The sequence below is a fragment of the Crocodylus siamensis genome, chromosome 7 (genome assembly GCF_052110815.1).
Source record: "Crocodylus siamensis isolate JL-2025a chromosome 7, ASM5211081v1, whole genome shotgun sequence".
NCBI lineage: Eukaryota > Metazoa > Chordata > Crocodylia > Crocodylidae > Crocodylus > Crocodylus siamensis.
In genome coordinates, this window is record NC_143401.1 from 90,612,906 (window position 1) to 90,625,695 (window position 12,790).

Genomic DNA, 12,790 nt, shown 5'->3' on the forward strand with positions numbered 1-12,790 from the left:
GCTTACATGATTAGAAATAGTAATAGTTATAAAGTCATATTTCTGTGTCGCAGGTGAGCAGAGCAAGATGGGAACCTGTTCTTTTTTTTTTTTTTTGGTAAATTGTGGAAAGGAAATTGTGGGGTCAGCAAAGTAACTTGCCCCATTAGTTTTCTATTCTAATGCAATGGAAACCAAATTTAAAAAAAAAACAGATTATATTAAACTAGGAAGTACACTTTCAGTTTAGCAGCCCCAGACTGTGGTTTCCAACCATTTGCAGAGTGACAGTAGTGTGGTCTGCTATGTCCGAATACAAGAACATACAATAAGCTTAGAGCAGGGGTACCCCATGGCCTGTGGGCCAAATCTGGTACCTGGTGTCGTATGATCTGACCCTCAGGGCTCCCCATATGTCCATAAAATTTGGCATCAGGGAAGAGGTGCCACCACTCCCCTAATACCAAATTTTTGGACCCATTGGGAGCCCTGCAGGCTGGATAGCATGGCCCTGCATGCTGTAATCAGGCACGCAGGGTGGTGAAGGGCCTGAACCTGCGCGAGCAGTGCCCAATATGGCCTGAGGACTGGCCCCACGTTATTTGTCTGGGCTGCAAGGCCAGAAATCTGAGCACTACTGATTTGGACAATTTGAAAACAGCTCTTTAGTTTAAATCCTTTTCAATTTAGTCCATCCTCTAAGAACAAGGCCAAGAAATAAGATACCACATTCCCTTAAATAAAACAAACACTATTCCACCTTCAAACCATCAGCTCGAAACTGCAGTGTGCAGCATATGCAATAAATAGGGCAAAAGCAGGTTCTGCTGGTTATGGACAAAAGTGAAAGTCAAGTCTGCATACAGCTCACATGGAGCAGAAAAATGACCAGGCTTGGCTCCCTAGCTCTCCTCCTTAGTGACTTACTACAAAGAATTTTTTTTTTCTCTTCCTTCTCTCAAAACAAAGGTGTGACTTATACCCCAGGTTGTGTTATATGTGAGAAAATATGGCAATACCATAGAAAACAAGCCTCTCCATTTCTGCCACAAATTTTAACCTATAAGCTGCGATTATATATTTTTAGATCCTTAAAAAAAAGAAGTCTATAAAAGAAAACAATAAAGGGCACAATTAGTAAAGTGGGCCAATATACCCTTGTTTCTCTCATAGCGCTAAGAAGTTCAGTCTCTCTTAAGAAAGAATTTAGCACACACTGAAAAGACACAGAAATAAATATAAGAATTTCTGGGGAAGAAATTAAATGATCCATGAAGGACAGAGTTACCAAGTTTACAGGTTAAACCAAAAAAAACAAACAAAAACAAAAATGCACAAACATCAGTATATCTAGTATCAAAACATTCTCCCCCTGAATTTTCATCATGATTTTAATACTAGAACCTAATAAGATAACGTATAATAATCAAACATATAACAAATAGCAGCATACAATATGCAAGAATGCATTCTGGTGTGTATGTGCCTGTCTCCTATATAACAAGCATCCTTCCACTGGATGGAAGTGCAAATCAGATCAAGTATGTGATCCTGTTGCCCTCTTGTGACTGCAGTTTGTGGGAGATGGCACCCCAATATTCAAACAGCCATGAATGTTTCAGACGTAACAACACCCGAGTGTCAAACAATGTCAAAAAATGCATGAATGATGTTGGGTGCAGGGCAATCTGCTCTTTTTAGTTATTTGCAACTGCCTAGCTAAAAATTAATACAATCAAGAATCCTGAACTGCTTCCTCCTCTTACAAGTGATTTTCCTCATGTTGGAGTATGGACTAAAAAGGATGTTGGAACCCCCGCAGTATGGTTCAACAAAGGCTTTTTGGATTATTGGTGGAAAACTAGAAACAGTCAAATCCGATTGGTATCCCATTAACATCCTTCCAAGTTCTTGTAAGAGAAGATGGGTAATGCTCAAGTTCGTCCAGACACTCATTTCAAAAGAAACCCATTTAGCATCCTCTGTGATGATCCACATTAAATATTTTGTACTCATTAAACGCATGAATTCCTGCTCAGGTCCCTCACTATCCTTTTCATTTCGAATTGTCATGATCAGCAGATCATTCCTTTATGACATTTATTCTGTAAGACAGAAACATGTAGCCAACACAATCCCTTTGTTAGGAGAGAAACAAAAGGTTCCCTGTGCAAAAAGGTGAAATTTCTTGTCCATTACTAAAAGGTTCCAGAAAAGATTCAGAGGCCTATAGCCCAGTCTCCCTTGTATCTGCACTGACGTACAGAAAACCCCCAAAATCAAAACCACCCGTTTATGAAAAAAAATCTATTTCCAGCATTCTATATAACGTCTGTGAACTGCAAAATTTAAAAGACTCTAAAGACCCATTGTGAAAATGCTACATATTTTAAACAGGATGTGTCTATAACCAAAGTCTAAAAACCATCCATCCAACAAACACTTAGAGACTTTACTTTGGCAGAGTCAAAGATGTGCCCTTTGTGAAGTCACCCATCGTGTGTCCCACTTTTTTTCCCCCCCCTCCCGGATCAAAATACACCTTTGCGCTTCAGAAAGGCAACTTGTGCTTAGATATTAGGACACTTACTTGTCAAAAATCTGACAACTTTTCTCTCTCTGAAAGCACGCATGCCACCCAAATAGCATTCGGATATTACTACAGAGGAGATGCTAGGATCAGAACATTTTTCTTGAGGTCTAATTCTTCATAGGACCATCTAGAAGGCTGAAAGATGTTATATATCCAAAAAACAATTTATTCAGCCAGCTGACATTAGGCATCATAACTAACTCACCCGTGTGCTGCCAACCAAACCTACTACCATAGAAGAAACAAGATGAAGTGAATTAAATAGGGAAGTGTGACGGTGCCTCAAACCTAGACTACAACTGAGCAAATCTGTGCATCAAAACTAAAAATGATAGTGATTTAGAACAAGGGTTTCTTTTGTTTCTTATTATTGCCCTTAGTTTAAAAGGAGACCCTTTTAGTCAGTTCTGTTAGTAGTGGTTTTTATTCAAATTAATTTTTAAACCTAAGCCTTGACATTAATCACCAACTTGTTAGATAATTGCTTAAAACCAATAATTGTGTTAAGCACCTGTCTAGTAGCGTTAGCAACGAGATCTAAAACCCAAAAGCATAAAAGAAAATGGAAATACATGAAATGAAGATCATCATCATTAGGGTGAAAATGTTCAAGCAGGACTCTCTTTTTAATCTTAAGAAAGGTCATCCAAATTTGTATTTATTATGACATAAGAAGAAAAATAATGAGCCATTAAGTCAATTCCTGCTCATTCCAGCCCTCCCAATAATAGAGGATTACTTTGAACACAAAGCCAGTATTTGACACATTTCTCAATAAGAAACCCGTAATGTTTCCCTGCATCACTGAATGCCGCCTTTGTCAAGTGGCAGCAGCGAAGGGAAGAAAGAATGTCAGTCTACATCCTCACACTGTTCCAACAGTTAGAGTATCAAAGCATCTTCCAATCATTAATTTATTTTCAGAACACCCTTGTGAGGCAGGGGAATAATGATCTCCCCATTTCAAAATGAGGATGCCAGGAGAGATTAGGAAGCTTGAAGATGGTCACACAGAAAGCCTGGAGCAAAGAACTCAAGTTTCCTGGCTCCCAGTTTGGTGCCCTTATTCACAACCAGCCGATACAAGCAGAAGGCACGGGAGTGTTTGACACTTATCTTATGCCGGTTGCAGGGCAGCAGCAACAGCTTGACTCCACTGCGGTGGTGTAGCTCTCCTGGCAACGCTTTACTAAGCTTAGGAGTCAGAATCCACTGCGATGTTCATTGCATGGGAACATCCAGCTTCAACGGGAACTATACTTTGCCTCTCATTCTCTCCTCGGCCACAGGTTCAATTCCTATTGAACTATTGCATGGCTCCTTAAATCACGGTTCCTTCAAACCAACAGGAACCAGAAAAAGCTGATGCTCTCAGAATTTGTAAACACACATGTGCTTATATTTTAATCATTCAGTAAGGTTCTTCCACAGAATAACAGGATTCAACAGAGAAGTTTAGCAAGCATACTGGGGAAAATGAGCAAGGAGCTGCTCTGACTTTGCACTAGCTCAAGAATTTTTAGTATAAAGGACCAAGTTCTGCGACTGAATGAAAGCACTGGCCTTCCACGAAGATCAGCGAGAACCACGCTACAGAACGACACTACAAAATTGCACGTAATCAGCCGAACCTAGCGATTACCAGCATAATGCACGTGCAATAAAAGACACATACATCTGTTGATATGTCCTGTGCCTCCCACGCAAAGTCCACAAATGAAAGTTCTCTCATCATGCTACAGGACAAAGTTTCAGGGCTTGAAGGCTGAGATCCCATCCCACACTTTGATCTCAGTTTACAAGAAGAAAAAAAAATGCACTCTGGTACCTTCCATCCACAGATCCCAGAATGTAGTTCCAAAAGGTATTTTTTTAAATCCACACTAATGAAATAGAAAGTTCCCCACCTTGCATAATTTCCTGAAGGGAAAATATGACAGGGTATTTGTTTGAATGCACAGATCTGAAATCCTGTGCATATTCTAAATACATCTGGATATATGCTGCCTTTTTTACTTCATACTGTAGCTTTTGTGCATTTCATTCTTACTCTTAAATGATCTGTCATCATAAGAAATATGCCTGTTGAAAATAAGTAATAAAAAGGCAAAACTGCTGGTTGAACAGTGGGATCTCTTTGCTTTGAACAATGTTCTTCCAGGATCAGCATCTAGTGCTACCACCCAGCCTGTGCGCGACTGCAGGCAACTCATTTTACAACTATATGCCTTAGTTTCCACAGCTTTTAGATGGTAGAGGATACTTATATTCCACAAGGGTATTCAGTAACTTAATTTAATTATGGCTTGTGGAGCAATGCCAGATCTTCCACAGAAATAGTACTAAAATTGTGCAAGGATTGTTTTCAGGTTTCTGCAGAAAGAGTGATAAAAATACACCTCAAAGCCTGTTGCAGTCTGCTGCAAAGCTACTGGTCTTATGATCAGAAAGTTCGATAAGTATTTCCTGCCTGCAAGACCTGCATGGCTCTTTACAGGGCATTACTGAATATATGTTAAATTGTTCATTAATGGTACTTCCATTTATCTCTTCTAGAGGAATTTGCATAAAATACAGGGGAAGTTCTTTGACATACCAGCTCTCTTGCTTCTTCCAGCTGTTTCTCCACATTTGCAATCAGCTGCTTCTTCTCATCTAAAACAGAGCAATGAAAATAACTAATTTTGCACTTGCCTCTAAAGAAAGAGAAGTCAGTTACACCATTTTCAAATGAAATGCGTATTTGTTAGTTCTGATTTTCAGATAAGGAACTGGGTTTGTATGAAAATTAGCACAAGCTATGACACCCACAATATCTATTCCTTAAAAATTTGAGATGGCAAGTTATGCAGATGGCTCCATCTCGTGAGCAGAGGTTGTGAGAGGCAGACATTTACAATTGTTATCAATGCCATCTTTCGCTTCACCAGAATGTGCGTAGCGACATGGAAAGGCACACGTTTATGTCCAAATGAGAAAAGTTGCTGGACATAACCTAAGCTCTTGGAAAAACAAGTGCATGACCATATGCGCTGCAAGCTACAGAGCTCTCTTTCATGTACATATACATCCCTGAGCCAGAACTAGAGTCCAGGCCCTTCAAGAAAAGGATAAAGAGCTTGTGCTGCAGGAGCTAAGGAAGGGATTCCTCTTACTGGCAGTACAGTACTAATAAATCCATTATTCTGCGAGAGGGTCAGCCACTACACAGCAACATGATGTGCGACTTCACGTAATGTTTGATGTTCTGGCTTTATGACTGTACAACATAAAAATAAAGTTGGTGAGCTATGGAACGGACAGACAAATAAAGATAAAGCACGTGCACTGATTCAATTGCATTGTAGGCAAAAAAACCCCATAAAGAATACACCAGGTAAAGGTACTTAGATGTGGCATTTTGGTTGCCTTCATCTAAAGGTACTTAGGACCACAGGTTACAGAGGGCCCACCAGCAGGAGAGCCGATATGATCAGGTTCACTGGCCAGAACCGTGGGCTCAGTTAGCACAGAGAAAGCAGTTGAGGTTTTGGGTTTTTTTTAAATTGAGACAAAGATGGTGGTAGGACAGCAGAAGTGTGTCAAAGGAACACATCGGTAACTCACAAACAGTCCACACTGTCATCACATGCATGGCCTATACACCTATTTACATAGAAACAGCAAAAGATGGCAAAAGAAGTCAGACTGACTGAGGATGCCCCTGGTTAATAAATTATGGAAGTCAAGACAAGTTAACAATGAGACAAAAATCCATAAGTACTACATTACAGCCACAGTTATAGCTTCTTGTTAACAGGTGGCTTTCATCAAATACCTTACTGTAGAATTTAAAAAATACCATTATCAAATAAAAAGCCTAACTACTGAAAAATGTTATAGTTAGTTTGCTAAGACCCTTAAACCTTTATCACTAATTTAGGAGAGTATACAGTACTTATTTCCCCCAAGATTATCTTAATTTGAAGCAGAAGTTGCAATTTTACAGAATCAGACAACAAGCAGAGGAACAGAGTGACCTGCTGACATAATTTCAGTGGTTTAAACTGGCAGAATAGAATACAATCATTTTAAAGTTATCATCTTAAATCTGGGAAATTTAAAAAAAAAAAAAAAAAAAAAAGCACATCAAAAAACTTATTTCCAAAAGTTGGTCAGAGTTGTTAACAAGACAAATTAGCTTGTACAACATTTTACTCCCATCTTATTTTGCCCTCTGAGGTTTTTATATTGCATCTAGCCCCATAAAACACAGATAAAAACAGAGCTGCCTGACTGTAAGGTCAGGAAAACAATGCAGCACCGATTCACACACAGGAGATTTCCTGCACAAGTTCAATGGCTTTAATTTAAAAAAGCAACACACACAGCTGAATCCTGCCAAAGATGAATGATTACTACCCCCATAGCTACCAATCTGTACTTGGATTTTTCAAGTCCTGAAACATAATTCATCCAACAACACATGAAGAAAGCAAGTATTTCCTTCTCTTATTTGCCACATACCCTCAGAAGCAGAGGCTGAATGACTTCACTTCTCTCATGGTATGTGGCCCCTGGCAGATGTGCAAGGGAAGGTGCGATGGTATCTGATGAGAGATCCCCACAATTGTGCCAAAGATGCAACGCAAGAGGTGCGATCGTGAGATCCAGCATCAGATTCAATCACACTTTATTGCCAGTGCAGGGGAAGCCTAGGATCATGATCCCCCTGCACCAGCAAGTAGCAGGGTCCGCTTGATGGCATGATAGGAACCCACCAAAAAATTGTTATACATTTTTTGTATAAAAACTTTGCAGTTTATTCCTTGTTTTATCATGTCATTAATTGCATTAATGTGTGACCAGGCAACAACTTAAGATGCAATTAACTGGTTAACTACATCTTAAATGTTACATGTGCCAGGAGCCTGTGGTATGGCACAGAATAAGCAAGAATGGTGTACTCCACTTATATACGTACCAGAGAAGTGAATAACTCATTTAAGTGCCTAGCGCACCCAGTGGGTTCCCCATTGCTTATATCAGAGGTTCCTGGTACCGGGCCACGAAGGGTTGCCTGCCGGTCCACAGGAGGGTCAGCTGCCAGACCAGAAGTATGCCATTTTATACTGAAAATAAAGAAGTGTTGGCTGGTGGTCCGCAGTACGCTGGTCATTTCCAATCTGCAGCATGCTAGTCCACAGTTTGCCGGTCCGCGGTCACTTCCAGTCCGCAGTTTGCTGGTCCGCAGTCTAAAAAGGTTGGGAACCACTGGCTTACATGGTAACAGACTCCAGGTTTCTGCCTACTAGTAAACCACATAAACTGCTTAAGAATAGGACATCCTTCAGACACACTGTAAACACTGACTTGCTTATGTTTTGGTGAACTGCATAATAACAGGAACGGCATCGGCCTACTTTGTAACTAAATTGCACTCACTTTAATTGTGCCAGAAAGCACGAAAGGGAAGCAGGCCTAACATTCGCTAGCACTGCTTATGGCATGGCCAGTACTGTGGTATTAGCAGGCCTGCCACTGAATAACATGTCTCATTTTGGGGGGATTCCAAAAGCCAGAGAGTCACGAAATCAGACAGTTGTAAAGGACCTCAAAGTTTCACTGCTCCAACGCCGTGTGTGAATGCAGGCATGCTGCTCCTGAACTGTTACTACTGAATGCTTGCATAGCCTCTTCTCGAAAGCCTGCCATAAAAGAAATTGTACAGTTTCCCTGGGCAGCTTATCCCAATGTCTCACTGCTCTGAGAGTAAAGAAGATTTTCCTGAAATCTTATCTAATCTGCTCAACTGTTGTTCTCCCTCTTCTTGATAACAGGTCTCAAATGTTTGAAAGATTGCTATTATGTCCTTAACCTCCTTTTCTTCAAGTTACCTAGCTCTCTCATCCTTTCCTCATACAACTTCCCTTCCACCCCTCTTAGCATTTTGCTTGCCCACATCTGGATCCTCTCCAGCTTTTCAACATCCGTCTTAAAAACGTGGAGCCCAGAACTGGACATGGTGCTCCGAGGCCTAACCAGTGCCAACGTCGGTAGTACTATCACACTACTCCTGTTGATGCAGCCCGTAATTATATTGGCTGCTTTTTTCAGTTGCATCACACTGCTGCCTCAAGCTGAGTCTGTAATACACCCAAGCCTCCAAAACCAGTCTCAGTAATGCTACTGGCCAGTCAGGTATCTCCCATTCTGTATTTGTGAATTTGGTTATTCTCCCCTAGTTGGAGCACCTTCCATTTGCCAATGCTGAACTTCTCCCTCTCAGCCCCACTTGGGTTGCCAGACCCCTCAGTCTCTCCTCCAGCCCCTCAGTCTCATACAACCACTCCCTGGGCTACCAGGCCCCTCGGTCTCCTTCCCAGGGCTGCTAACCCTTTTTGATCTTTCATCCTGGACCCTTTTAGTTCTCCACTTATAGTACATCTTCTCTAACACAGCCCCTTCCTCCTCTGAGCTCACCCAGACTTCTGAATAGCGCCTCCCCACTCTGTCCCACTCACTGGCTTCACTCACTCGGTCTCCCCAACACTCGGCCCCTTTCTCAGGGCTCATCTGGCCACGCAGTAGGCTCACAGACTCTCAGCCCCTCTCCCAGGCTTGTCTGGCCTCTTACTCAGCCCCTGTGACTTCAGCCCCTCTCTCTCTGGGCTCATCCAGCCTCTCAAGAGGCCCCTGTGCTCTCAGCCCCCTTCTCAGGGCTCTGGATTCCTACACCGGGTCCTCCAGGAAGCTCTTCCATCCCCTTAATTTCTACCCAAACCTCCAGTTGTCATTCTCCTTGCTAGCATTTAGGAACAGCAGCCTTCCTGCTTTTTTTTTTTTTTTTTTGCACCGCTTCTGGAAGCACTGGTATACCAGGCCGATGCATGGAGTGGATGGAGCAAGCTCCAGTTCTACCACCCAACACCAAAAAAACTGCTCAATATAGACCTCCTATGGAGGACTTATTAGAGACAACCACCTGCCCTGGGGAGCCCACCTACGTGGTCACAGAGCTGGGTGATGTTCCTTTACCAGCTCCCAAGATGCTACTGCCAGCCCTACTCTCGGGGTCTGAGCTTATCCCCTGTCTAAACCCAGCCCTCCTCCAAATCAGGCAACTCCCTGGATGAGGCCTAATCTCACCTGCCAGACCCCTGGGTCAGCTGGCTCTGCAATGAGCCCTGACCCCCACCTGCCCTGGGGCTCAGTAGGCTGCCTGACCTCTTCAAGGGCCCAGCACTTTAAGTGCCTTGCCACAGCATTATGTACAAGCTTGCTTGGGGAGCTCCAAATTCCAACATGCAAAACATTAATAAACATGTTCAATAAACCAAACCAATAATTGAGTCAAGTATGTATCCACCTTATAGTAATTATGTCTAGCCTACAATTTTCCAGTTTGCTTAGAAGAGTGTCAGGCAGAACTATATCAAGAATATATCTATCTAAATCCCATGTGTACTATGTCCACTGCATTCCCTTCATCCATCCAGCTAATTATTTTGTCAAACAGATCAAGTTGGGTGAGCATGATTTATTCCTAACAAATTTATGGTGGCTTCCAGGGATCAGTTTGTCTTCTGGATGTTTACTTTTGCTCCAGTAATTTCCCAGGTACTGAAGTCAGCCTGACCCATCTATAATTCTCTGGGTCCCTCTCACCCCTCCACCTCCCTTCCCACCTGATTTTTAAGGCTGACTTTACACTAGACCTTTTCCAGTCCTCTGGAATCTCACCCATCTTCCATGACTTTGTAAATATTATTGCCAGTGGATCTGGGATACTATTAGCCATTCCTTTCAGCATCCTGGGATGATTTTCATCACACCCTGCCAACTTACATTCATTCAGTTTGATCAAAAGCTCTCTGCCATGCTCTTCAATTATCAAGATCCTCAGCCTTTCCCCTTCTTTTTCTACATTATCTTTATTAGCTGTCTGGTTCCAACTTATTTTTTCTGTGAAGACCAAAGCAATGTAGACATTAAACAGCTCTGCCTCCTTTGTGGGTTCTGCTAATAGCTCACCCTGGCATTTAAGCAGTGGACCCACAGTTTCCTTGGTCTTCTCTGCCCCGTCCAACACATTTATAGGACCTTTCCCCTTGTCATTGGCTTCCCTTATCAACTCATTTTTCACCTTTGCTTTCCTGACCTTCTCCCTGCAATTTCTTGTTATTTCTTGGCATGCTCCTTAGTGATTCACCACTCTTAGCACTGTCTGTAATTTCTCTATTAGACTCCAAGGCATTTAAGCAGCTCTTTGTATCACCTGCCATTTCTCTTATGTTTCCCACGATGTCGGAATACCTTCTTGTTGTGTGTCCAATTCTATCCCATTTAAAAAGTGTCAGCCCTTCAGGACCCCTTTATTCTTCAATCTATTCATGGGACCGTACCTACTAGCCATTTCGAAGCAGATATTACAAGCCCTGAAAATGGGGGAAATCCCATCTGTGCTCTGTGTACTAATGAGCATTGCTTATGTTGTTCGGGTAAGTGTATTGCCCTTTTCAGTCCCAAGGTTATGCACTTAAATACAGTACGCTATCCTAGGACCCAGAGAAAAGAAAGGTGTTGTTTATATGCAACACTCTTATCACCTAAAAGCTAGAGCTCTAGGAAAAGGATATAAGCACTGTTTTTAAAAAGGGGACATTGGCTAACAATCAAAACTGGTAGACATGTTATTGTTATTCAAACCCAAAGACTGACAGCTTCCATCAAGGAATAAACAGAACAAAGAAAGCCAACCTGTCAAGCCCTAAATACCTATGTCCCAATTCAGGAGAAATTCTGGGATTTTCCCCTATATTTTTCTTAACAGAAGAAACAACTTCTTCATGAGGGTTATTGTTTTCCTCCTCATTGCTTGTGAAATACCAGAGCCTTTGTTCCAGCTCCTGCTGAGCCACAATATGATTGTTTGTTGTGTCACCCCTATGAAATCAACAACAGTGTCAGGCCCCTACATTCACCAAATACTCGAGCTGAAAAAAGTTCCCAACGAGCTTTCCTATTCTGCTCAACATGAAGCTTAATACAAGTCTATCTCCTAGAGAAGAACCAAGGAAACCAGGTGTTCAGGGGATCTGTCATATACAAGTGCAGGATGGGCAAAATATAGCCTAAGGGCCAAACCCAGCCCACCAACTGACTGCATCCAGCCTGCAAGTGGGCCACCACAAACTCATGGGATCCAGCCTGCAGGCAGCTGGCAGCTCCGACTCTGGCTGCAGCTGCGGCTCTCTCTGCCGCGCTGGTCAGGCAAGCGGGACTGCTTCCACCCAGTGCTGGTGTGGGGGCATCAACCATGGACCTAGGCGGACACCTCAATTCCGACCTGGAACCTGTCAGCCATGTCCACAGCCAAGGCTGGTGCCAGGTGACCCTTTAACCGTCTCTGACCCCATACCGATTTATCAACATCTGTTTTGAACTGACTACTAGAACTGGACCCAGTGTTTCAGCATCAGTTACAACAGCATCCAACAAAGAAGTGGTATACAGGCAGTCCTCGACTTACAATGTTTCGAGTTACAATGCTTTGCACTTACATCGACACCGCATTTCAACTTCCTGACGTCAGTTTTGTCTTCAAGATGCTTGATCTGACGCCACACCACGCCAGCAAACAAGTTCGCTGTGTCACCCACCTCCCTGGAGAACATGTCCAAACATCCTTGGACACTTTCTTTAAGAAAGCAGACGAGACTCCAGAAAAACCTGCAGCCAAGACTCCTGAGAAGACTCCAGGCATAAACCCTTCAAAAAGTCCAACCAAGAGCCCTTCAAAAAGTCCAGCCAAGTCACCCCAAAGAAGTCCCTCCGTAGTTTCATAGATTATTAGGGGCTGGAAGGGACCTCGCACATCATTGGGTCCAGCCCCCCAGCACTAGGCAGGAAGACAACTAGGGTTAGGTCACCCCAGCAAGGTGACTGTCCAGTCTCCTCTTGAAAACCTCCAGGGTAGGTGACTGCACCACTTCTGCAGGGAGTTTATTCCACATCCTGACTGTGGAGGAGTTTTTCCTGGTATTAAGCCTGAAGCGGTTTTCCAGGAGTTGGTCTTTCCTGGGGGTGCCCTGGTGAACAGTTGTTCTCCGAGCTCCTGATGCATTCGTCTGATACAGCAGTCAGCCACTACCAAGTCCCCTCTCAACCTTCGCTATAGGCTAAAGAGTCCCAGGTCCCTCAAGCCTCTCCTTGTACGGCTTATCTTGCAAGTCCCGG

At 42.8% G+C, this 12,790-nt stretch overlaps 1 protein-coding gene across 5 annotated transcripts in view; it reads right to left on the bottom strand.

Moving 5' to 3' along the window:
* VTI1A (vesicle transport through interaction with t-SNAREs 1A) overlaps window positions 1-12,790 on the bottom strand; it is a 342,273-nt gene that overhangs the window by 327,664 nt on the left and 1,819 nt on the right. For all 5 annotated transcript variants that reach the window (XM_090056596.1, XM_090056592.1, XM_090056593.1 and 2 more), the window contains exon 2: window positions 5,169-5,227. In XM_090056596.1, the coding sequence (XP_089912722.1) occupies window positions 5,169-5,227 (59 nt within the window). The remainder of the gene's footprint in view (window positions 1-5,168; window positions 5,228-12,790) is intronic.